Source organism: Aulonocara sp. 'chitande type north' Nkhata Bay, linkage group LG7 (assembly GCF_057382095.1).
Source record: "Aulonocara sp. 'chitande type north' Nkhata Bay isolate Kocher_YH1m ecotype deep benthic linkage group LG7, A_spYH_male_GT1.1, whole genome shotgun sequence".
Taxonomy (NCBI): domain Eukaryota; kingdom Metazoa; phylum Chordata; class Actinopteri; order Cichliformes; family Cichlidae; genus Aulonocara; species Aulonocara sp. 'chitande type north' Nkhata Bay.
Genome location: NC_141350.1, coordinates 34,326,922 through 34,352,125, shown reverse-complemented (window position 1 = coordinate 34,352,125; position 25,204 = coordinate 34,326,922). Strand labels below are relative to the sequence as shown.

Below are 25,204 nucleotides of genomic sequence, written 5' to 3'. Positions count from 1 at the left end.
GATCGGCTCTAAAGGGTTAAGGCAACTAAAAGGCAAAGCTAATGTGATCACGTCTTAAACCTTATTCTTTTTCTAACAGTCAAAGATGGCGACTTCTCTCCTTATATAAAGAAGATCCATTAATATAAGCATGTTTCCAGTCTCTTTTTTTATGGAATTTGAGGCTCATTTTGTAAATTACAATATTATTTAGCATAAGTCAAGCTACTTTACACTAACTTACTACTGTTGATGCTGATGATGCATTTGTTACTTCTGAGCTGGAATATTCTATCTCACATTTTAGTGTTGTTTCTTTCCTTTCTTGAAACGTTGTGCTGCTGTTATGTCCTTCATTTATATACCATGTACTGGGTTATAAAGCACTTTCTGACACTATACTGTATAACTAAGTATGACATTCTTGCTTGAACATGCACAGATGGATCTTTTGGTATTGTCATATATTGTCCATAAAAGTTATATTAAAATATTAAACATTCCACCCTGAGTGGAGCCCACAGGCCCTCATCTCAATATAGTCTAGACTAGAAACACATTTCATTATGATGCAACAAACGTCAGCAGTATTGCTAACATCCTCCAAACTCACACACATCTGAGTGATCACTTCTTTACAACTCTGTCATTTCGAACAGGAACTCAACGCCGGTCCTTTACACTGCTTTTTATAAAAGACCTCTGAATTGATGTCTACTTTTAGCTGAGTGCTTTCACTGAAGGCCTATATTTAACTCAGTCAGTTCATGTGAATGTTTAAACCTGAACCCTCCTCACACAGCACACACACGGCAGCTGTTTTGCATGCATGCAAATGATGGCAACTCCTCGCCAGCTGGCTATGGCACATTTTATTTTTCTCTGACGAAAAGGAAGTGGAGCTGATTTCCTCTTGTGATACCATCGCCAGCATATCTTCCCTCTAAAGAGGCACACGAATGGCCCACACATGCTAAAACAATGACACATTCACAGCTAAGATGGCACAGATTAAGATGGAAAAGTTGACCGCTTGCCCCCCTTAACACAAAGTGGAGAGGCGGAAAAAAGAAGAGATTCTCACTCACCTTGATCGGCATGGTGCTGTGAAGAAACTGGCCAATGCGTGTCTGGGAAAAGGCAGTGACAGAGAAATACTGTGTGATATCAGCTCTTAGGCTGACTGTGGTGAAATGAGGAGCCAAGTGCTGCAGCGACTGTAGAGCATCCTCACCACTTCCTCTCTCCCTCTCTCTCTCTCACTCGCTCTGTCTGTTTGTCCCCCCGCCTACCTGTTGTATTATTTCCCAGCACGCACATGACTCACTCTGAGTTGTAGAAAGGTTTAAAAGTGCTAGGTGTTAAAGTGCCAATGTAGGAAAAAGTCTTGAAAATAAATATCATGCACAACAGCTTTTAAAAGCTTTCTACCACAAATTTGGTCACATAAATATTGTTTACAGTAATGGTATAAAGCTAGCTCATAGAGTTATGTTGTAATATTAATATATGAGCTCAGAAGAAGATTTTTTATTAAGATATGAAATTGCAAAAAGCACAAAAGTTGGTTGACAGGAAATGAGGGGAAAGACACAGGAAATGACATGGTGCAAGGATCAAGAACTCCTTAAGAGTCACAAATTTGAGATACTCTACCTTGATTTGAAATTCATATTTCCTGGTTTCTTTCTGGAATAAGATTTTACATTTTATAAAGGTTTTTTAAAAATAGGGTTGACCACTCAAAACCTATACATTCAATACAGCACCTTATTTACCTCACCTGCCCGGCCAGTTTAGAATCCCCAGGCTACCTAACAGGGATGTATTTGGACTTCAGCCGGAACAAGAAGAACATAAACGTCACACAGAAAGACACCGACCAGCAGATCTGAACCCAAAACCTTGTTACTGTGAGGCGACGGCGTATGTTCTGCTATTGCAGCATCTGAAACAACCGTGTCCACGGTCTCATTTCCATCTAGGTGACCCAGTCTCTCTGCCTTTGTTTCCTTCCTGGTGTCGGTAAAGCCATCCCCCGTCTTCCTCAATAACTTCAAACACATTAAAAAACCTTTTGGGCTTTTGAGAAGAAGCCAAGTCACTTGTCACAGAGTAACTGTTACCACAGCACCGGACATCAAATATAAATGCACTTTGTTTTTGTTTAAATCTGGTCATCCAGTGGCCTTTAAAAAGTGTCCCTTGATGTCTAAATTAAATTGATAAAATTAATGAACTCAAGTGGCCTTTTCAGACTGATACCATTTTGAATTCCACCTAATTTCAACACAAGTTCATTATAACCTACTGAGCGACCCAATCATTGATTCAAAAGTGCAAATGCAAGTCTTTTTTTTTATGAAGTCAGGGGTTATTATGAAGTAGTAGTGGTTTTATCTTTGCAAAAAGAAACAGCAGGACGGACGGTCTTAGCAGCACCTTTACCTTTGTCCCACTTGATCAACACCACCACACACACAGTTGGAATGTCTTAGAGGTAGATTCAACACATTATTATAAATGTATTAAAAGGTCAAAGTGTAAGCATTCATTTTCACATGCTTTCATGTGAAAATGAAGTTCACAGGACTCTGTGCAGCCCTAAACTAAGTGCACCCTTACAGCTTCAACAGGATTGAAGAAGGTAAGTGGCAGCCCGGTTCCACTTAGCAAATGCACTTGATTAAATATTTTTCACTAAATGTACCTGTATATTGTTCACATGTTTGAAATAAATTAACAAAACAAACGAACAAAACAAACAAATTATCATTAGGAAGTGTGACCAACAGAAATTTGGGCAGTTTGTTGGTCTGCACAAATATTGCCTGTTTGGAAGGATTGTCAGGAGAAAGCCTCTTCCCGTTACAAACCACATGGCAGGACATCTTAGGACTAAACAAATTGCAAGACTTCTGGAACAATGTCATTTAGCCAGACAAGACCACATGTGTGGTCATAATGCACAGTGATACACTTGGTGAAAACCAAAAACAGCATATAAAAACACCTTATACCAAGTGTCAAACACGGTGGTGGAGGGGTTATAATTTGGGCTTGTTTTGCGGCCACAGGACCTGAGCACCTTGTGGTCATTAAGTTAAGCATGAACTCATGAGTTACTCATGAGCAACACTGAACACATGAACACTGATGTTTTCCTGTCTCAAACATAAGGTCGGCTGCTCCACAAGTAAAGCCTGGTAACAGGACCATGATCTCAAGCACACTATCAAATCTACAACAGAATGACTGAAAAATAGAAAAATACTAGTGTTGCAATGGCCTGGTCAGAATCCAGACCTAAACGGGAGTGAAATGGTGTGGGGGACATAAAGAGAGCTGTGGGTAAACTAATGTCTGCAAACTGCAATAAACTGAAGCAATGTAAAGAAGAGTGGGCTAAAATCTTCCTATAACAACATCAGAGACTGAGAAAGCTGATAAATCATGATCTGAAGTAAGTGCTGCTTTAAGTGACTCTACAAGATGCTGAATCATGGGGTATAGTATTTCACACTATGCCTTAGAGCTGTGAAAACCCAAGATAGAGGCTTTATAGAGCCAGACTTTGAGACTTCAAAATGCAGAGCCCAAAACCAATAGATGGACTTCACGGATGCTACGTCTATCATTAATTCAGTGGACGGGCCTCATGGAACATGTAGTGAAAGGCACCTACATCCACATTGACTTTTATATTTGATGGAAGTATTTGTTGGCTTTTTGTTTGCCATGGTTCCTAATTTAACGTATCACACACTGTCAGCTGTCACAGTTAACTTGATCACAGCATGAACCAAATGAGGTGCGTTAACTTCCTGTAAAGTGCAGCATTCATACAGTACTACGACGTAAACACCATCATTTTGTATTATATACAAACTGGAAGAAAGTTGGTTTATTTATTTTTATTTTATTTATTATTAGCCTGTTTGTTTGTCCATTTTCACCAACCAGTTTGAAGTCTATTGACAGTTCTTTATTTCTGTATATGTTTAATAACCTTCCACCATTAATCATTTAATCTTTGGTGTTCAAAAGGCACCGCATCTAAGAGCCACAAACATGATGCAGTCATGAAGACGTTATTCTTGGTTAATCGCGATTGCATCAGTATCATTCTGCAGAATAAACACTCACTTCCTGTCAGTTTTTTAGCCCTTCCCCTGCCATAAACGTAGAACTGACTATGACGTTTAAATAGCCTTAGTTTTGCATAAATGTATGCATTGCTCATGTTTGCGCGATATCATATGGTCCCGGTAAGTTCCAGATGGCTTACGAGTTGCTACATGAAATTACTGAAGCTTTTTCATGCATAAAAAGATCATGTATGAATTCATGTTTCCTAAAATAAAATTTGGCTCTGAGTCAGTAGTCTCCTTATTGGATGAGGGTTAAAGTTTAAATTCATTTTAATTAAAGGTCTTTGGTGGAATAGTACCAAGAAAACGAGTAAATTTCCACCACAAAGCATTTCCTCTAACTGAGCACAGACAGGGAAGGGGAAGTTTTCTACACCCTGCCTTGTGTGTGCCTTCTCAGATACACTTTAAGGCACTGATGTCAGTGTTTCTTTCTTTAGGAGCTTCTATGTATCCTCTAGGGGGAGTAGTGGCAGCTCTGGCACATACCCTCCCATTGCCAGTAATGATAGTTATTTATCGAAGCTTTTCCTGTTGTTTGTCATATTTCTACTTGTCTCCTCCCTTTCTTTTGTTTCCTTTAATCTTGCTCCTTCCTCTTTTTTTATGCTGATTTTATATTGTTATTGTTTACGCCTAAAAGCAGTTCTCCATCGCTTACTCTCCCTTTCTGTTTGTCTTCCTCTTTTCTCTCTCCAGCCCTTCCTCCATCTCCCCTTTGTCCTCTAAGTGGGCCAGAGGTCTGCTTGTCTGAAGTTTGTTTGGGAACACCATAGGGGACAGATTGCCCACTCCTTAAACATCAAAACGGTGACTAGAGGCGATCGTATATCAGCTCAGTCCACCAAGATTGAACACACAACTTTTGTCACATTTGTCTGTAGGTCAGTCATGAGGCTTCACAGCTGCTGGTTTGCTGCTGGCTTTAAGTTTGATTTGACTCCAGCAGTCGGTCATTTAATAGAGAGATTCATTCAATGCTGAATACAGGAAACTGTTGTGTCCTCTCTCTATCACCATTGTTTTTATGGTCCCTCTTTCATGAAAAATGTTTTAAATATTCATGTAAAAAATATTTGGTCTTATCTAAAAAGGAAGTCTTAAGCCTGAGGTGAAAACAAGTAAACATAAAACAAAATACAGGAAGTCTTGCTGTTTTTTATGTGGTGTAAGAATAACCACAGAAATCTGCTGAGGCCCTTTGTTTGCAGTTGAAATTGCATTTTAAGTCAGTTCTGAGAACATGTTGGCAAAACCCCCAATTCCAAGTCTGCATCGTGGGTTTGAGCAAACATGTCCAGAAAATGTCACAGTTATGTAATGGTTATGCAGTGTTGTGTAATACTATGCACAATACACTTTAAAAAACAACAAAAAGTCGCTAAAAAAGACGTGAAAGCGCTACTCTCAACAAGCAGCGGGTGCTGTAACGCAGTCAGTTCTTCTTTTACTCTTTTACTCTTATGCTGTTTTGTGGATCACAAGGTTTAAAACTACTTATAAACACACACACACAAAGTAACTCCACCAGAGTGCCTATTTTGGGTCACTTTTGCCGGTCCAAGCCCGGGTAAAGGAGCAGGGTTGGAATTGTGACATTAAAAAAAACAATAATTGCTAAAAGAAATTTAATTTGTAGTTCTAAATAAACTCTAAATGCTTTTAGGACGTTTTTTACTCACTTTATGTCTCTTCCACGATGTTATTTCTCTCTCCAACAACATAGGTTACAGTTAGATTAGCATGACCAATTATGCAAATTAGGCGATGACGTCATTTAGCGACTTCTAGCGACTTTTAGGACAACCAACAGCGATTTTCCTTACTGAGGAGTTGGCAACACTGCCCTCTCTTGGTGTGGCTGGTTAGGTGAGGCTGGCTGCAGTAATCGCTGCCAGTCTGCCGTAGCCATACGAGAGGTGAGTTGTATTGTTGCACACACAATGTAGCTAAGTAGTACAGACACGTAAAAGATGTTTGATTAACTGATGGGCACCGAGTGTAATAAGGGCGTAGTGGACACATGTCCACAACACCCGTTTTATGTACTTTTCATTTGTTTATTATTGTGTAAAACTGTATGCTAAAGCAGAATGCTAATGGGATGTTCTGCCATAGTGTGCTGTTTGGAGTGGTGTGTGGCGAGCCTTTGCACTGATAAAACACCGCTGTTTCCATTCAGCAAATAATGTGGCAACGATCGATCAGAGACTCCTTGTCTTCTTAAAAACACAACACAACGCAGAGTCGAGGAGTCTGTTTGGGCCGAACTGTTGCAGTGGGGTGACGCAGAAACCGGTTACACATGCATGTGAGAAAGGTGTCTACTTCCGGCCGAAGCATTTTACAATAGTTACGGGTCAGAATATCTGTTAAGATGTTAAGAATAATAAGTATCGCCTAAATTGTTTGGAGTAATGAAACATTTCAATATAATGTAGACAAAAACGAAAAATAAAACGATAGTTACGGATCAGGACTCCCCGATCCTTACTGCGCATGTGCAAAGTCGGACCGTACAAATCGGGTCTACCTCATTCGTACCGTGCATGTGCAGAAGTATTCTTCTTCTTCTGTTTCGTTTAATGGCAGTTTACTCCCCAGTGTACGAGGATACCGCCACCTGGTGACTGAGCGAATGAGCCCTATTGTAAAATGAACGAGCGTCATTACAAATGCGTGTTAAATTTGATTTAGTGATAGTCGAGTGTGTTTATGATTGTCTGTGTGGAGAGGATTGTTGGAATAGTAATGATGATGTCCGCTATCGCTGTCAATTGTCAGTAAACACTTCATCTGGCTGATGAATCTTCATGTGACATATTACTAAGTCAGTATTATTAAGTCTGTAATTAGGCGCCATTCTTCTTATTTTACGGAGCTGTTGTTCGATTAGGGGACGCTCTCTGTTGAGGAGAAAAGCATGCTATGAGCTAACTGGGTGCTAACCGTGTCACTCAAATACATTAACTGTCGCAATGTTGGCAAAGAGAGGAAGTGACGTAAGATTTGCGCATGCGTGGTACCGATCGGGTTTCTGGTGCGGATCGGGTAGTGACAGGCTCCATCCTCCGGAGGCAGCATTTGTAGGCCGATTACGTCAGAGCGACGCACCAAAGGCTGTCCAAATTCGTAGACTCCAAACGCAGCCAACAAATGCGTCCTCCTTTTCCCGAATTTGAAGGATGGGTCGGGTGTATCCTTCGTGGCCAACCATATCCCAGAATTCATAGCACAGCCCAGCCAATTCCAGTTTCCAACAATGGCAGCCACTACTAAGTTTTAATATTACTCTTATTACTCTTTCTGGGTCACAAAATAAACTTTTAACATATTTTCCAGCGAGAATGTAGCTGTGTAAACTTCAAATATCTGCTTGGTTCCTCCTTGGTTTTCACACAGCTGAATAAACGTTAAACAGAAAACTGATTAAATAGAAGTGTGAGATGGTCGAGAATTTACGCCAGTGTCCTGTTATATTTTAGATAGCAGGGAGCAGGCGGCCGAGTTTATTAAACTCCACCGAGACAGCGGTGACGCTAATCAGAAAGCTAGACCGTCCAGTTTCACAGCCATTTACTTCCGGCCTACCCGACCTTCTGAGGACCCGGCCCAAGTAGACCGCGAATGACGGGTCCAGAAGGCTTAGAACCAAACGCAGATTCAATGCACATGGTTAAACTATTCATAAGAATTTGTTTAAAGAGATGGAATGGAGAACGTGGCTAGAGCTAGGAGTGTCAGCAGAGAGCAGGAACCAGAGGAAAAGCTATCGAGAGACTGATCACCTGGGTCGTGATGGGAACAGTCCAATGGGAATTCTGCATCAATCAGTCAGCGTAATGCCTAAAAGTTTATTCAGATGTAAATATATAAAAATTTTAAAATGAACAATATGAAAAAAAATCATCAGTGTTTTTAATGACACTGCATTTCATTCATGTGTCTCTATTGGACAGTGTTGTAGAAGTTACAGAAGATAGGAATCAGTTCCACCTTGGCCTGACGTTTGATCACGTTTGGTTGTACTGGCTTTGAGCCTGTTTGTGATACGCTACATCCACATGATACAGCTACTCTAGCTTTTTTTGAAGTGTCGTGAAATATTTTTGCTTAAATGTTCTGCAGAACGAATGCAGCGCACATACAGTACAGATATTATCTGAAACAGCATTACACAGTGTTACACCTACTTTACAGTTTCACCACAGTGCAACGTCTCTCAGTATTGTTGAGATGTTTTCTATTATTATGTCCAGTATCAAATTTCTGCTGTACTCAAATCTTTCTATTCTCTCTTTTTCTTCTGTGTGAGGGATTCCTGCATTAATCATGCAGCTTAGAAACTTCATATGCACACCGTGAAAACACCTCCAAATAAATTCAGTGAAAGGTTGTCAAGATAAGGTTGTCTAAAACATTTATGAATGAACTTGTATAGAAAGTGTTTCTAGGAAACATTATCTAACACTTCTACATTCTTAAAAAAAAAGTATGCTTGGTTTAACTTTCAAATAACCAACGAACCAGTCCATCAGCTCAAAGCTATTGTACATTACTGCATTTTTGTCATAATTAGTGGTAAAATTGAATGATGATGAGATGCTCCCCACTCATATAATTACAAATATGGGAAAATATGCTCACTTTACTTTTGCTATCAATGGCTTGGCTCTATTAACAGGTTGTACCACATACGACATGGGCAAGAGTATGAGGCAACAACTCTTAACTGATATCAGCACAAAACCTGTACAACAGGAGCTTCATGTCACTGGTTTCCATTAATGTTTAATTCTTGTCAGACAGAAACAGAAAAAAACAAAACAGCACATGTTATAGTATAGTGACTCTGAACTTTTTAATATAATAACATACTGTTGTTCCAAATGCTTGGTACACTGTTCACTGATACAGCAGGACGACCAGATGAAGAAACACTGTCAGACTTTAACAAATGCTAAGCAGTTAAATCATTTCATGTATAAGAGTCTATATTTAGTGGTTGATGTGATAATCGCAGGTAGATATTCTCAGAATCTGCAGCACAATCCACAGACACCAGCATTGCAGCAGCCGCAGCAAAAGCGACACTTAATGCCACGCTTCTGTCTGTGGTACGGCATCTGTGTGAAAGAGGAGAAGAGCAGAGAGTTTATCTTCAGCTGCAAGTCACTTCATTGTTTCTAATTTTATGTAAAGCTGTGAGTGCACAGTCTATTTTAAACATCTTCCTGTATTTGAGAGATCTCACAATTACTGTCTTCATTCATTCATTTATTGAATGAAACTCACCACCCATGAGTCAGCTGATATCTCCTGATGTTCAGCAGCTGGACTGTCATTGCTCACAACCTCTTGTAGCTCTTGCAGTTCTCGTATCTGTAGAGAAAGAAAACAGATCTTAGCATCTTCACAACAAATTCATGCAGAAGAAGCACATTACATGAATTTAACACAGTCTGTAACCTCAGCAAATGTGGCAGAGCTCTGCTGAATGCAAATACACATGAGTGCAACGGCCACTGCAACTGCAACGCTGAACGTCTTCATCTTCAGGAGGTTTGAGTGGTTTAAGGTGGTCAGATCCTTTGACTCTCTCGTTGACTCTTGTCAGCTCCTTTGTGATGGTTGACTGAGGGAAAAGGTGCTGGTATTTATACTCATTTGCTCCACTGCTGCCTCGTCACTTAGAGTACAGAAACTATGAACAGGCTTGCATCAATAGGACAGGGAAAACCCATATAGTTAAACATCCGAAGAAAAGGTCAAAGTTCATGCCGACTGAGAAAAGTACAGATTTTCTCGTTCCTCAGGAATTTCCCATTCCCAGAATTTCATAGCACAGGAAAATAAGGAGTTTTGCAAAGTATTGCAAAACTCCTTATTTTTGCAATAAGGAGTTTCTGCTCCTCAGAACCGCAAACCGTGGAGTTTGCGGTTCTGAGGATTCCTGCTCCAACAACCACTCAGTATTAACAAACTGTATGTCACAGACAATGTGTGAGATTATACTGTTTTAGTAACATTGTGTCCTCAGTTACTGCATCAACTACATGCTTGTATTACACAGTTTATCACAATAAACTTTATGGTCATTTAGATATAATGTGGAATTTTGTTGTCATTTTAAATGTCGTATTTTCCTTTGTTACATTTGTAAAACTGACTGCTATGCACCGTCCATCCATCAATTCATCCATCAAAGCTGCCATAAAACCTAATTTTTGGATTAACCCTCCGAAGTCTGAATCCCAGCTGTGCACATCAACATCACTGATTTGCACAAATACAGTTTATAATGAAGACATGTTAAATATTAAGCACTGAAAACAGTTTGGTTGTTGTTTGGAACGTCATTTAATGCATGTTGTTTTGTTGCCATAGTGATGCCTCCAGGGGAAAATTAGGGAGCAGAGCAAGAATAAGACTGTGGATATATGTTTTGATAGCTTTGGGTTCTCTTTGTTTTTGCCTAACAATCATAAAGAAATGTATTATATTTTGTGTGTGTCCTCATTATTGAGCTTTAATCCTGCATAAAGGCCAAGATGAATCTCTTAGAGTAGAACTTTACAGTAACTATTAGAATAAAAAAAAAAACACACATTGACTGCTTTAGTTTTTAAGATTCACTTCTGTCTTAAGTATTTTTTGTCTCTATATAAAAGATATCAAAATCTGTGCATACAACTTGATGTAAAAAGAATCTATGTACATTCTGCAGTCTATGATGCTAGAATGGCATCACAGCATTTAAACATGTTTTGAATGAAAACATCAGTATATGAAAACAAAACTGAAGAGACACTGCAACCGTATGAAGGAAGACGACTATTTAGTGAAATTTCTACATTTCCCTGAGGATTAACTGCTCTGTCATTTACCAAGAACTAAAGTAAGCTCAAATTTCATTTTATAGACTTAAGATCATTTACTTAAATATAAAGCCTGATTTTCCTGCCTGCCAGGACAGTATTTATGTACTTTACATTGTGCAAGTCTAGACTATATTTTACATCATAGAGAGGATGATGTGGATCTATTATTCAGGAAAACAAATGAAGACTTAACTATTTGTCAGCTGTTGTAATATTTGACAAATTATACATAAATTAGAAAATGTTCTTAATCATATCTTAGAGTGACAGAAGCTCTGCTGTTAATCTTAGTATCTGCCGTTTTTACATGCTTACATGAACACACACAGTTACTGTCCCTCCATTTAGAAAGACAGAGGCATCAGAGTGAGCATCATTCAACACAGATGCTCTCACAATACAAATCCTGACGTCGGTTTGCAATAAATGTAATTTAAAAAATTTACATTCATGTATGCTATATGCATTTTGTCCATTCCAAAGTTGTGAGTCTATACCAGCTAAAATGCTGTCTTTAGTTATTAACATTTGAAATGATGAAGGCACTTGAAAGTAACACAACATTAGCTGCCTTTCCAGAAAAAGACAAAAACCTTTCAGAAGTACGTAAGGTTTTGTGAGGTTTTCCTCCCAGGCTTCTAGACTTCTGATTGGCCAATATTTCTACACAGTTAGGATTTGGCATGTTCCTGACTTTGTTTTTAGGGTTTACATGTGGAAGGAGATATTTTTTCAAAACTGCACATGTGGACGGGAATTTTTTTTAAACGAAAAAGGAAAATTTCCGTTTACAAAAATGCCCGTGTACGTGTGGACGTAGCCTAAAGTTATCACAAAAAAAGCAAATTCGCTGAACACTCTGAGTTTTTTAGTGATCATTGTTGTTTTCTGTTCCTTGTAGTCAAAATGAATGGAAGCGGAGATGGATCACAAAATAACCGTAATGGTAAGCACATGTACTCAGTCGTAAAATTGATGAAAAACTGATTTTCAGCAGATATTTATGAATGCTAATTAAAAGATAAAATGATCTTGCAGGCCGACAGGTTAACCCAGAAATGTTTCCAAGAGGAGATCAGGAGCCAGCTTATGAACCTGTTGGTGGATTCTGGGGTTTACTGGAAAGACTTTATGTTACTCTCTATGATATCTTTTTTTGGAGGCTGACTGAGCTACTAGATGAATTAGAGGATCGATATGATGTCTTATATATTGACTTTCACAATGTCAATGACGGCAATGTCAACAATGTAAACAATCACAATATTAATGTGAGAGACAATAATGCCAATGTTGACAACAATGAACTGCATGATGATCATAACGCTATTGTTGTTGTCGGCATTGAAAATGACGATTCTGATGAGGTATTTGAAGACTGTGAGGATGTTCACCCGTACATCCCAGAAGAGGATCCTCAGCCAGGTGTATCCAGGAAGAGGTCTAGAGAGATGGATGTGGAAGATGTGGAACCAAACAAAAGAATCAGATGGAGCAAGGAGTTTTCTGATGATGACTCTGACTCTATCTCTGCCTGTGACACTGATAGCGAGGGCTGTCCTCATCTTGGTAATATTGCTGATGAGGTACCGCTGCCTGTTGGATCCACGAAAAGGTCCAGAAAGGAAGATGGAGATGAAGAAAAGCCTAATAGCAAAAAATCCAGGCTCGCAAACTCTGATTCGGGGACCAGCTCAATTGTGTATGATCACTCTGAGAGCAGTAATGATGAACTTTTTGAAGATGCCCATGAAGAGCCTGACAACCATGAAACTGGAGGCACGAGGAAAAGGTCCCGAGAGGATTTGGAGGAAGAAGAGGAATACTTGCGCGTTTGCAAATTTCGGAGGTGTTCAAATGAGTCCACCAGCACCAGTGATGACAACTAACACTATTTCAACTGGATTTTTCTGTATCCTTTTAGTAGGCTGATGGCCTGCTCAGGTGACCCTGAATCCTCCCGTGGTTTTGCTGCAATAAGCTGGGCATACACTGTGCAATTTTTTCAGTCGTGTTATTCAGCTCCTGTTCAAACTGTACGATTGACTCGTAGGGGTTAGAAGTTCGTAGGTCACGATGCAGGGTCTCATACTATACGGCCCGCTGCTCTGTGCAACCTGAGTGCTCACACTGTGTGTCCATAGCATGAAGGTTATAACACAAAAGTTTACACTATTTTCACGGTTGTTGTGAGGCCACATCGAAAAGGCTCAGATGAGCTTGGCAGTTCTACAAGTTGTGCCTCCATCCCTTGTGTCCGGATCACACGCTGCACTGCTGTGCTGTTCTGTCTTTTCGCTTTCATCTCTGTGTTTGCGCGTGCGCAGTGTGAGACGCTGCGTTGACACCCTCACGACGGCCGACAGGATTTCAAACAGGTTTGATTTTCTTACGACCAAACGACTGATGATCGGGAGCTGGTCGTGAGGTGTTAATCACTTCTCGTTACCCCACGTATACGATGTACGACACACGATTAAGGCCAAACTCGGGTCGATCCCCAAAACGGTCGCACGACTGAAAAATCGGCTCAAAATGGGCCAAAAAATCGCACATTGTATGTCCAGCATTAGGCGTAGGCTGCTGGGGGATTCCCATGATGCACTGGGTGTTTCTTCTTCACCCACTATGTGTTAATAGACCTCTCTGCACTGAATTGTACTTGTTGTTAACCTCTGGCTCTCTTCCACAGAATGTCTTTATCCTGTTTTCCTTCCCCCTCCCCAACCGGTCGCAGCAGATGGCCGCCCCTCCCTGAGCCTGGTTCTGCTGCAGGTTTCTTCCTGTTAAAAGGGAGTTTTTCCTTCTCACTGTCGCCAAAGTGCTTGCTCATAGGGGGTCATTTGATTGTTGGGTTTTTCTTTGTAAGTATACCTTACAATATAAAGCACCTTGAGGTGACTGTTACTGTGATTTGGCACTCTATAAAAAAAAATGAATTGAATTTAAAATTGAATGGATGTCACTGTGTAGATTCCCTCCATACACAGCAAATCCAGCATGTCCAAATTAACACTGTCGGATTTGATTTCAACACTATTAAAGTGTCTATATGGGTCCACACCAGAGAGTGTTAATTTAACACTTTTTGGAGAGTTGGTACGTTAACTCTGATTTAGTGTTAAACACCAAATCTGTCTGGAGTTGATAATTTAACACTTGGTGTTAAGAGTTTATATATTAACTCTCAAAGAGTATTTTAGTTTAACTACGTAAGAGTTATCTTCTAATTCATTCTAAAAAGCGGGAATTTTACTGTTCTGAACTTCTAGAAATTTCCTTTGGAAATAAACATTTACTAAAAAGATGCAATGGTTTTTGAAAAACATTTATTCTGAACTGTGCACCACAATTTCAAAACATTTTCTGAAAGATGTAACAGTATACATGTTCTCACTTTCATTAGAATTTTGTTTATCAAAAGGTCTGACATGGTAAATGCAAATAACAGCATTCTCATCACTTATTTCTTCAATACAATATGCATGTCCTTCATTCATCCCTTTGTGGAACTTCAACGCACTTCTGCTCTCCCCCATATTCCATCTTCACAAGCATATCCTGTGCGGAGATTGAATAAAAATTAGTTGACACTAATTAATGGCACAAATAATCCAGTAAACAATTGCAGCACAGTAAAAAAAAAAAAAAAAGTAATCCTCTTTGAGCTATTGTGTAAAGTATTTTCCCAAAAGACAAGGACACAGGCAACAGGTAATACTGAACTAAATGTAAAACCTCAACCTTTTTCATTTTTACCTAAACCGTGTGCACAAAACTCTGGAGGGATCTAAATGCTAAGGTACAACAACAACAACAACAATCTTTATTTATAGAGCACATTTAAAAGCCAAGGGCATGCCAAAGTGCTTTACATAAAAGAATAAAAGAATAAAACAATTAACACTATAACATCAGAGTCATATAAGTGTGGAATTATGTTCACAGGTAAAAACCACTAATAAGAGTAAACTATAGCACATAGCTATAGCAAAGTAAAGCGGTACCATCAAACACAGTGATAGAGAACATAGACAACGCAAGACAACGCAAGACAAACAGAAAAATTAATAGAATAACTCACTGCAAACAAGGCCAGGATTTAACTGGTAGAAAAAGCAAGTTCAAACAGATATGTTTTAAGCCGTGATTTAAAAGATTGAATAGAATCAGACGCCCGGATGCCAATCGGGAGATTGTTCCACAGCTCAGGTGCAGCTAGAGCAAACGCTCGATCACCTCTAGACTTCAAACGAGATCTGGGCTGAACCAACAATAACTGTGAGGATGATCTTAAAGCCCTCGCAGGAGCATATGAGTTTAAGAGTTCCTTAAGATAGCTTGGTCCTGTGTTATTAGTAATTTTAAAAGTAAGCAACAGAATTTTAAATTGAATACGAAATTTCACAGGCAACCAGTGCAGATCAGCGAGGACGGGAGTGATGTGAGCAAACTTCTTAGTTTTAGTTAGAATGCGTGCAGCGGCATTCTGGACTGTCTGTAATCTATGTAGAAGGGTAGAGTGGAGACCAAAATAAAGTGAATTACAATAATCTAGCCTTGACGTTACAAAGGCATGGATGAGCTTTTCCAGGTCATTGTGCGGGATATAGTGTTTGGCCTTAGAAATAAGGCGAAGTTGGTAAAAACTGGATCTGACGACAGCAGACACTTGTTTATCAAGTTTAAATGAGCTGTCAAGTAGCACACCCAGATTCCCGACAGTGTCAGAGAAGGAGCTAGTGAGAAAACCAAAGGCATCACGAAGTTTGGCACGGAGGTAGGTAGGTAGGTAGGTAGAACCCAGTCAGGACATCTGCTACTGCTGTTTGCTCGTTTTTATTTTTATTTTTATGGGAGATCGTTTTCAGGGTTCAAGTAGCACCATTATACCAACATTTCAAATTCTAGACATTGTTTTAGGTGTATTTGACCAAAGGTTTGACTGAAAATTCACATGCAAGCTTTTTTTCAAGGCTGTGGTATTTGCCCGCAAACAATACCTTTCAGCTAGCTAAAACAGAATATTATGCTATCAGCGAGCAACATGGCTAATGCCTTTCACACAGCTTTGTCTCAACTCCAAAGAGCCACAGAAGTAAAAGCTCATAATAATAATTGAAACAATCTTTGAAAAAAATGCCTTACCAAGCATCGCAAACAACTCAAATATGTAGAGCAAAATGTTCTGAAACGGCTTCACTTCAGCTTTGATTGGAGCCTGTGGTGCTGGGGGCGGAGTCTGTGAATTTACTCTATTGGTGTCATAGCCCCTGTAGGAGTTCAGAGTTAAGAGGTCAAGAGTTAATGTTTCCATTGTAACACCTCCAGATTTGAAATAGAAACACTAATTTTTAACACTCGATTTTAACTACTATCATTTTACACCTCAGAGTTACATTAAAAGAATGTGACTCTGCTTAGAGTAAAATTAACTCTACTTTTGCAAGAAGACTACTAACACCAAAACATTTAACACTTTTGAATTTGCTGTGCAGGAGGATGCAGCCCATGAATTTGGACACCCTTAAAGACTTAAACATACAAATTTGATGCAGCAAGACAACCATAGAGACAGGACTGATGGAACAGAATGGCATCATCAAAGGGAGCTCACACATCTATAGCCTTACTAAGCAACAAACTAAAGGCACAAATGACAAAAAGACACAAAAATAGCAAAATAACTGAAGACCGTAAACAATATGAAACTAAAACAAAAAATCATGAACCCACAAAATTTAAAACTCTGAGTTTATAACTGCAGTTTGATGGTTGACCACTATCACAGGTTTTAATAATGCTTCGGACAGTTCTTAACCTAGTTTCAGCAGCTTCAGTAATCTCAACTGTTTTCTTGATTTACCTGTTTGCTTAGTTAAATCCAGCTGGAGGCTTTTTCTTTTTCTTCTTCTTCTTCTTCTTCTTCTTCTTTAAGCCAGACAGTATACAGTATGTCCATTACGTAACTGAGATCAAAAATCTCATTTTCAAGAATGACCAAGCCACAACACAAACACATAAGACCAACATCCAGATCATCTGTAATGTAGGATCAAGGTCAAAACACGAACAATTACTAACAAATTTCTGGCCAGCGACATCAAAATGACAAACACTGTTTTCTCTGTTACTCATAAAGGAGCAGTGCGATAGTTGCTGGATCTCAGAATATAGTCTTAGTTCAATATTCTAGCACAGTCGTTTAATTTCTGTGTTCTTTCGTGTAACTTGTTAGTTAAATAATGTCTGACCAAGTCTAACTTTGCCTTTTCAGTTTTTAGTTCTTAAAAATTTCAGTGTGACTCAACTGGATGATTTGTTTTATCGGTGGGTGTGCTGAACAACTGTCTCACTACGCTCGTGTTTATTTCAGTGAGTGTGACAAACTATCTTCGTGAGTCGTTTCATCATCACCACAACAATGTGAAAGCCAGAGCCACAACGTGATGACTCAGGAACAAGTCAAGTAGTGTTTTCAAACCTTTAGAAACAGGCAGCTCTTACTGAGGACAGAACACTTCCACAACATATTTGACACAGACGAACTCTAAATAACATAGAAAAATGCTCTATTAGAAGTAAAAGCCCTGCCTTAAAGCACTCTGAATAACACAAGAAACTCCCGTAAAGTAAAAGAAGTTTCACAAAACAGACACGGTGTTATTGTTTTAATTACATGAACTATAGTTAGCTAGTTTCCTCACTGGTGCCAAGCTTGAGAGTCCGGCCTATCTAAGAGGCCACCATATAAATCTGAGGAGTGGTGAGATGATTTTGATTTATAAATACTAGATGAGGAATCCAAACAGCTTTTTGCATTAGGTTTATTGAAATTGAGATGTTTTATTATGTTTTGGGTAAAAATATTTGCTTTATGCTGTAAAAAAAAATACATCCTTGTGAGATGCAGATGGCACACACGTTTAAAAAGGCACTGACGTCTCACATGGCTGACTGTCAGAGCTGTTTGCCTTGTCAGTTTTGCAGCATCAGTCTCAGCCTGTAAGTTGGTCAGAGTCACAGTGTTGATGCAGCTGTGCTCATCGGTCACAGGCTGGGTGAACCTCTACCCTCTGCGCTGCTGGGAGGCTTTTAGGCATCTAAAACAAACACACAAAGACACACCGGAGAGGAAGACAAACTCCTGAGCATTTTTAATGAACAACACAGCACAGCCAGTGCAGGGCTTTCACAGTTATTTGCACTAGACAGAGAGGACAAGAGCAGGTAGAAAGCAAACCCAAGTAATTACCAGAGAAAAGAAAATACAGAGACACATTTAGAGTGACAGACAAGATAGTCAGCCATGCTACACTGCTGAGCTCAAATTATCCAGTAAGCACCAATCATAAAGTACATCTGCAGCCAAAAGTTTAAAAAAAAACATGCTCATCTGTGTCACATTATTCAGCAATCGATGCAGTGGTTGTGGAAATATTCAGTAGTTTGGTGATCAAAAGTCTGTACAAGATTTTGAGGCTATTTATCAAGTATATTTAGAGATATTTAATGTAATTTTTGGCAAATTAGATAATGGGTAAAAACTGTGTTTTTAAAAAAGAAACTAATGAGAAGTTTCATACTGGGTCAACCAGCAGGCCTGACTTTGCCCTCCCTTGTGACATACACAAGACAGGTAAAATATTTAGTTATAAAGGTAGAAAAGACAGAATCAAAAACATAATATGAAAAAAGTATAAAATGTTAGCATTAAACCTGAAGACAGCTGTTTCTCCAGATGTTCGATGTACTGCTGGCGTCTGTCAATCATTCTCTCCCACGCAGAGACCTCAGAGGTCAGGTTGGCAAGTCGTCGGGCCTGTTTATCAACGAGAACCTGCAACACAGCAACAATGTTAAAGTGTAAGAAGATCTCTGAACTTCATTGATAAATCCATCGAAGCAACTGCTGAAGCTTTCTTCTTTGTAAGGTTCAATCAGCATGCTCCTGATCCAGGACAGCTCCAGTGCTAATGGTACAGCAGCTGTTGATATTTATGCAGCATTTGGAAAGTTTGTCATGTTTTTAACACCCTCACAATTGACTTCCTTGCCTCAGTAGCTCTGTTAATGTTGGTAAGGTAATGTTGGCTGAAACCTGCCCACATATAAAGAGATCGCTTGGTAGTGGCCATTTCCAGCTCCAGTTGCTTAAGTAATGTGCTAATTTATTTACCACCCCCTCATATGCGAGTCATCAATATACTTTGCAAAACATTTTTTTGCAGCAAACGTGAGTGTGACTGATGACTTGGTCTCTTCATGATTCCTGATAATTTATTGGTTAACTTCCTGGTTTTTGCTCACCTTCATGGAGCTGATGCCAGTGCAAGCCCCACCCCCTGACCTTGCCTCAGTCAGGCTCCTCATACTCTGGAGGATCCGGTTCATGCGGCGTTGCATGCCTGCCTGTTCAGTCTCCAGATCCTCCGACTCCTTCTGCAGGTCTCTGACTGTCCTCCATTGTCTGTCCCTCCTGGCAGACGATGTCTGCAGGACCTTCCTCACCTGGAGAGAAACACATTTAAATCAGCCAAACCACCAAGGAAGATGCAGAGCTATGGGCTTAAAATCTAATATTTTATGCCATTTTAGTTGATTTTGATTAATAAAAAGTAGAAGATGGTTACCTGTAATTTTATCAATACTTTCAGCTTAACAAAGCTGCCATATTCAATGTTATATTTTACCCATCTTACAAAGGACAGCACAAATATATAATAAAATAATAATATAACAATCAGTTATTAGGTAATTAATCAATTACTGGATTTAAATGACAATAAATTAGTAGCTAGTGTGTTAGAGTAGTGTTATTTTTAATCAAATAACACTACACTAACACACTAGTGTAGACTCCAAAATTTTAGACTCCAAAATGAACTGTTTTCTTCAAAGTTGTTAGTTGTAGCTTTAAAAAACATCCAAAATATATAATCTGAAGCATATGCTGGAGATTTTGGGGCAAAGATTGCACACTAGGTTGTCTGATTTGCTGTGAAAAGTAATTTGCAGAGCTCTCACTCACCTGTTTGTGAGTCCGTCCCACTTGTATATTTTTCTTACGAAGGCTCTCCAAACGCTTTGTTGCCCCGTCCATCTCTCTTCCCATCATTTGCCCGTGCTGCTCCAGTCGCTCCACGTTCTCAGTCACCTCTTCCAGCAGGTGAGCCAGACCCAGCGAGAGCATCTTCACCTGAGACACAGGGACCTGACCTAGTGCAGGTGAACACCAGACATGGTGAAGTCCTACCAGTAAAGTGGACAACTGCAACACTTGGCTCACCCTCATGCTCCAAAACGTCACCAGTTAGCGGCTTTAAATCCCTCTATTCAAATCTACTGACAACTCAGAAGCACATCTGATTAAATACCAGAGTACCAGCAGCTGTTGAGCTGTTGAGAGGTGATTAAACGTCTGCAGAGTCTGTAGTGTACTGATATGTCTCGGATGTTCCCAGAGGAGGTCTGGAGCTCTGTATGGTGAAGGATAGAGGGATGAGGAGAGGGTGGAGAGCCACATGGAGGCAAGAAGGGGTGTTCCCAGTCTGACGTATGAATTATAAAATAGGAGAATTTAACCAAAAGTTTGAATATTATATTTAACATCACAGGCTGGCTTGTAATATATATTCACTGTATGAATTTTAAGTGATCAATATACTAATACCTTTCACATGTGCACATCACACATTGTTTGCACATGGAAAATTATTTAATAACTCCTTAAAGAAAGACGAACAATAACAAACGTTTGCAATGTTTAATAATTTAAACTAAAGCCAACACTTTGCTGAACTTTGAACACATTTTTCCCTATGTGAAAGAGTCTGTGTTGCATTTATACATGAAAGAAAGAGAGAAAGAGAGACGCCTGCTGGTTGTTTCAGGAGCTTCGATGAGCTCTGTACTTCTACAAAGTGAACTGGATATACAGGATATTTATTTCTTCCTCCAAGCCAAGTCTGTGGTTGGTTAGAGGGAACACTATGTTTAAATCATATGCAAAAATAACATCAACGACAACAATATTGTTACTAATGAGGTAAAGTGCAACTCCAAGAGCAGCCACACTGATCAGGAGTAATATTTTCTGACTCTCACACAGTACCAGCTCTAACAGTTTCAGATCCTCATGTTGGGGAAACATAGGCACCATATTTAATTGTTGCCCATATTCTCTTCTGACTCTGGGGACAAACGATGGTAAAATACTGACCCAAGGCCATAGCGATGATGGTTTTCGCATATGTATGTGCAGAGATCAGAATGAGCTTAAGGAGAGATTTTTATTTAAAAACAAAAAAATACATCTAATGGGAAACTCTACAGATGTACAAGGATATCTACTTAACAGGTGTTCATGATCCTCTCAGCCAGTAATAAGACAAAAAGATCAACTGCATGCACTATCTAACGTTTTTGGGTTCGGGTCAGGGTAATGCTTTATAATACAGCATGTAAATAAGGGTGTAATACTCCTGTATTTAATTGGACTTTCAAGGTATTTTATTTTAAATTACAGTGTAATTATATTTTATATACAAATGCTTAAAGGCACACTAGAATAACGTACATTGTAAATATGCTGTACTTTCAGGATTCAGGGTTTATATTTGAATATTTTGTCTTTACACCTTTATGTTTTTACATCTTTATTTAATAGTCACTATGTTCATGTACATGAAGGATGTTCTTTTATTCAACTGTCCTTTTATTTTATCAAGATAATTATAATAACTTATAAGAAAAAGATAAATACCATTAAAATCTGCAGGCCATTGTGTCCTTATAATAATGGATCCATGTCTAACGTCTAACTTTTTTTTTCTGTCACAATGACTGTTCAAACAACTGTCAAAAGGAGTGTACAGAAAGCACTTTCCTGTAAAATACCAGGAAGTTAGGTAAGGTTAAACTACTCTGTAATATGGTCCACACGCTGAAAAGTACAGTGTACTTACAGTGTGAGATGAAGAAATATTGTTTGTTTTTTCTGTAAAATTACCAAGAAATTATGCAGTACTTAAAATTACTTACAGAATAATTTGTGTCTCCTTTTCTGCAAAATACCTGAAGTTATCTGATTCTTAAAATTACTAAAATTACTTATGCATTACTTAAAATTTACTTAGAGTATAAGAGTATATTGCCATTCTAAAAAATAACATGATTTTTGATTTATCTGCATTTAATAACAACTTACACTTACACCATGACACTTTTAAAACATTGACTTTCTACAAAAACAAAGAAAGAAAGAAAGCGTATACTACCTACCTAGGTTACATACAGACCAAGTATGGACATAAAGAACATACTGGAGCATTTACCTGCTAAACAGCCAGATATCCTCCATATTATGGAACGCCAGGACTGCCATAATGAATTAATTAAATACACCATTAAATAATTAATTAAATGTGGCAATAATTAATTAAAATTGGAATTAATTAATTAAATAAATAGTTATGACACATGTAATTAATTAATTATTGACACATTTAATTAATTATTTATGTATTTCACATTTGAATTAATTATTGACACATTTAATTAATTAATTGACACATTTAATTAATTATTTATGTATTTCACATTTGAATTAATTATTGACACATTTAATTAATTAATTGACACATTTAATTAATTATTTATGTATTTCACATTTTAATTAATTATTGACACATTTAATTAATTATTGACACATTTAATTAATTATTTAATGATATATTTATTTATTTCATTTTGGCAGTCCTGGCGCCTGGCTCTCGTCATGAAATAATTTTATCTGTCAGCCTCACCCATCAAACTCAGGGGGCGGGGTTAACGCTGCCCATGCAGCTTCTCTAACATTTGATTGGTTGCCGTGCAAAGTAAGTCAAAACAGGTCGATCCTAGAAAATCGATTGCTTGTGTAGACTTGGGGCAGCCAGGTATCCCAGAATGCAGATCAAATCACAGGCAGCAATGGTGGTGGTGTAGTTTTAAAATACCCCGTTTTTCTGTCACCAGCTACACTTTTAACAGTGTTTTAGCCGCGAATGTCGCAACGTATGTCTGGTCAGGTTGTCAACATAGAACATGTTTGCAAAAGTGCTCAGATGTTTTCAGAGATTTCACTAGCTCTGCTAACAGTTAGCATGCAGAGCGCACCGAGGGGGTACGTTAACCGGTTTGTTTACATATTCCACTCTCCGTGTTCCACATGTTGCATTCGCAGATTCTCATTTTCACCGAACGATCGTCTCTTTCCGCCTGGTCTTGTGTCTCTGTGCTTCTGTAACATAAAGAACGAGCTGACATTTTTCTCACGAAACCAGCGATCAGCTCAACAGACCCTCAGTTTACCTGCATGCATCCTCCTCCTCATCTGTCAGCTGTTTAACACCTGCTGCTAATTCAAGAAACACGCCTAGTTACCTGGTGATAGTCACAGTTTAACTGGGCAGCCGGTGCTCGATATAACGCAATGTCAGCGCATTTTTCTGCACAAGATAAGTAAATATAGTGTTTTCCCCGAGCGCAGAGCTGCTGGAGCTCGTTTCCTTACAGAGCACTTTATAGGCGAACAGCTTCATCAGCAGCTGATGTCCAATCACCGGCACACAGCTTTGAAACCTCAGCTGAGTTTTAGCTCTCAGTGGTTAAACACTGGACTTCATTCACTCAGGTTCTGTCTGTCGGGTCACGTTTACTTCGCTGTTTTATTTACAACTGAGCAAATCGGTTTGGCTGAGGTTAAAGTTACGTTTCATAACTGCATAGTTTCACAGACGTTTAATGGTTCACTGGCACATGTGTTAGACTGAACTATCATCTAAATATCATCTGTTTTTTAATAGTTATTCAACTGTATTCTAAGCACCAGCTGTCTGTTAGAATGTGATTTTTTTTCTCTCTCTGTTGGCAGACGTATAAAAATGCGCAGGAAAATCTGACGTGCATGGCGAACTTCACCGACGATATTTAGGGAGGAATAAACACACATCAAACATAAATGAACCATTTGCCTGTCTCCATAATTGAGAGAATTTTCTCTTCTTACGTCAATACTCTCTCTCTCCTTTTTTTTTTTTTTTTTTTTTTTTTTGCTTTTTCGGTCATGTTATGTTTACCTGTCAAAGGCTTGTTACAAACTATGAAACACATTGTGCAGACTTCTGGATGTTAGAAGAAAACTAATACTGCTCATGAATGAGACTAAAGGCAGGAAGGTGTCCTTTAAGACTAAACATGTTAATAGGACCTCCCTGTTTATATCATAGTTTATGATATAGCACGTGTATTTCAGTAATAGCCTGCTGAGGCCACTATACGTGCTGGCCTCATATCAAATGTGAAGGCAGACTGAGTCTATGTTTGACGTTTTTTATATCTAATCTTCCTTTTCAAACATTTAAACAGCAGCGAGTCTGCAGCTGAGGGAATACAAATTCAAATTGTCGGAACAGGTTTGCTCGTTTCTTGGATTCATTTGGTGATTTATTAAATGTATAACTGTTATTCTAATCTGCTGCTGAGTCTCTTACACTTTTCTTTATGCTGTATATTTTCACGTCTCTGGAATAGTTGGCAGTTAGATAGTCAGCTGGGAAACTTTGTGTTAACTCATGGAGCTGAGGATATCGTGGATATGCTGACCTCGCTGCGTGGTGTACAGAGCGAGGTCAGCATGATTAATATTCACAATAAAAATATTAGCCGAACATCATGAAGTCTGTATGTGTTTCATAGTGTCGAACAACCTTTGTACAGTTAAAGCCAGCAGTTACTACATGACAGAAACACCAACGTTATCTCTTTTATGTGTTTATACACAGGTCACGCTGATTGCTGAAAAAAAAACCCAAAGATCAGATGTTAAACAGATTTATTTGCTCTCTCTCCTCCTTAAACATGTTTTTAATGTTAGTTATAATTCAGAATTGGCGACTGAAACACGTAGGACACATAAGAACATCAGGAAATAAAACACCGATAAATATAACCTCAGTAAAAGAAGTCAGCGGGGGTTACTACAGCTGTGTACCGGGGCCTGAGCTTTGTCGGTGGGATTGCTTGCGAGGCGAGCGGGTCTATCCCACGCTTTGCCGTGAGACTGGGACGACATCTCCGAAATCATCGAAACACTTTTGCAAAGAGGCTGTATCTTGACAAACCGACCAGACACATGAAGATTAAACCACT

At 38.9% G+C, this 25,204-nt stretch overlaps 4 protein-coding genes across 4 annotated transcripts in view; 1 reads left to right on the top strand and 3 right to left on the bottom strand.

The window, feature by feature from the left end:
• LOC147325584 (phosphatidylinositol 4-phosphate 5-kinase type-1 beta-like) overlaps window positions 1–1,191 on the bottom strand; it is a 32,444-nt gene extending 31,253 nt beyond the window's left edge. Inside the window, exon 1 of the mRNA XM_086300149.1 lies at window positions 1,068–1,191. The gene's annotated coding sequence lies outside the window, so the exon portion shown is untranslated. The remainder of the gene's footprint in view (window positions 1–1,067) is intronic.
• Window positions 1,192–8,986: 7,795 nt separating this feature from the next.
• On the bottom strand, window positions 8,987–9,939 carry LOC147325583 (hepcidin-like). Its single transcript, XM_086302484.1, has 3 exons — window positions 9,600–9,939; window positions 9,426–9,512; window positions 8,987–9,256 (listed from the first exon to the last, which is right to left on the bottom strand). Exons 1-3 carry the CDS (start codon window positions 9,681–9,683, stop codon window positions 9,164–9,166), a joined length of 264 nt encoding a protein of 87 aa, XP_086158610.1. The 5' UTR covers window positions 9,684–9,939; the 3' UTR covers window positions 8,987–9,163.
• Window positions 9,940–10,927: 988 nt separating this feature from the next.
• On the top strand, window positions 10,928–14,094 carry LOC147325582 (uncharacterized). The gene is made up of 3 exons (XM_086302483.1): window positions 10,928–11,028; window positions 11,913–11,957; window positions 12,050–14,094. The coding sequence occupies exons 2-3, from the start codon at window positions 11,918–11,920 to the stop codon at window positions 12,898–12,900; spliced, it is 891 nt and encodes a 296-aa protein (XP_086158609.1). The 5' UTR covers window positions 10,928–11,028; window positions 11,913–11,917; the 3' UTR covers window positions 12,901–14,094.
• Window positions 14,095–14,323: 229 nt separating this feature from the next.
• On the bottom strand, window positions 14,324–20,491 carry LOC147325581 (uncharacterized). The gene is made up of 5 exons (XM_086300147.1): window positions 20,043–20,491; window positions 19,322–19,522; window positions 18,731–18,851; window positions 16,160–18,114; window positions 14,324–14,572 (listed from the first exon to the last, which is right to left on the bottom strand). The coding sequence occupies exons 1-4, from the start codon at window positions 20,304–20,306 to the stop codon at window positions 18,107–18,109; spliced, it is 594 nt and encodes a 197-aa protein (XP_086156273.1). The 5' UTR covers window positions 20,307–20,491; the 3' UTR covers window positions 14,324–14,572; window positions 16,160–18,106.
• Window positions 20,492–25,204: the final 4,713 nt, after the last annotated feature.

Bases quoted from the DNA above. Each gene is read 5' to 3' on its own strand.
- LOC147325583 (XM_086302484.1), bottom strand. From the start codon at position 9,683: ATGAAGACGTTCAGCGTTGCAGTTGCAGTGGCCGTTGCACTCATGTGT. The intron at 9,513-9,599 runs GTTACAGACTGT...CTTTCTCTACAG, and splicing joins GCTCTGCCACATTTGCTGAG to ATACGAGAACTGCAAGAGCT. The intron at 9,257-9,425 runs GTGAGTTTCATT...TCTTTCACACAG, and splicing joins TATCAGCTGACTCATGGGTG to ATGCCGTACCACAGACAGAA.
- LOC147325581 (XM_086300147.1), bottom strand. From the start codon at position 20,306: ATGAGGGTGAGCCAAGTGTTGCAGTTGTCCACTTTACTGGTAGGACTT. The intron at 19,523-20,042 runs GTGAGTGAGAGC...GTTTCTCTCCAG, and splicing joins TGGGACGGACTCACAAACAG to GTGAGGAAGGTCCTGCAGAC. The intron at 18,852-19,321 runs GTGAGCAAAAAC...GCTGTGTTGCAG, and splicing joins CTGGCATCAGCTCCATGAAG to GTTCTCGTTGATAAACAGGC.
- LOC147325582 (XM_086302483.1), top strand. From the start codon at position 11,918: ATGAATGGAAGCGGAGATGGATCACAAAATAACCGTAATG. The intron at 11,958-12,049 runs GTAAGCACATGT...ATGATCTTGCAG, and splicing joins ATCACAAAATAACCGTAATG to GCCGACAGGTTAACCCAGAA.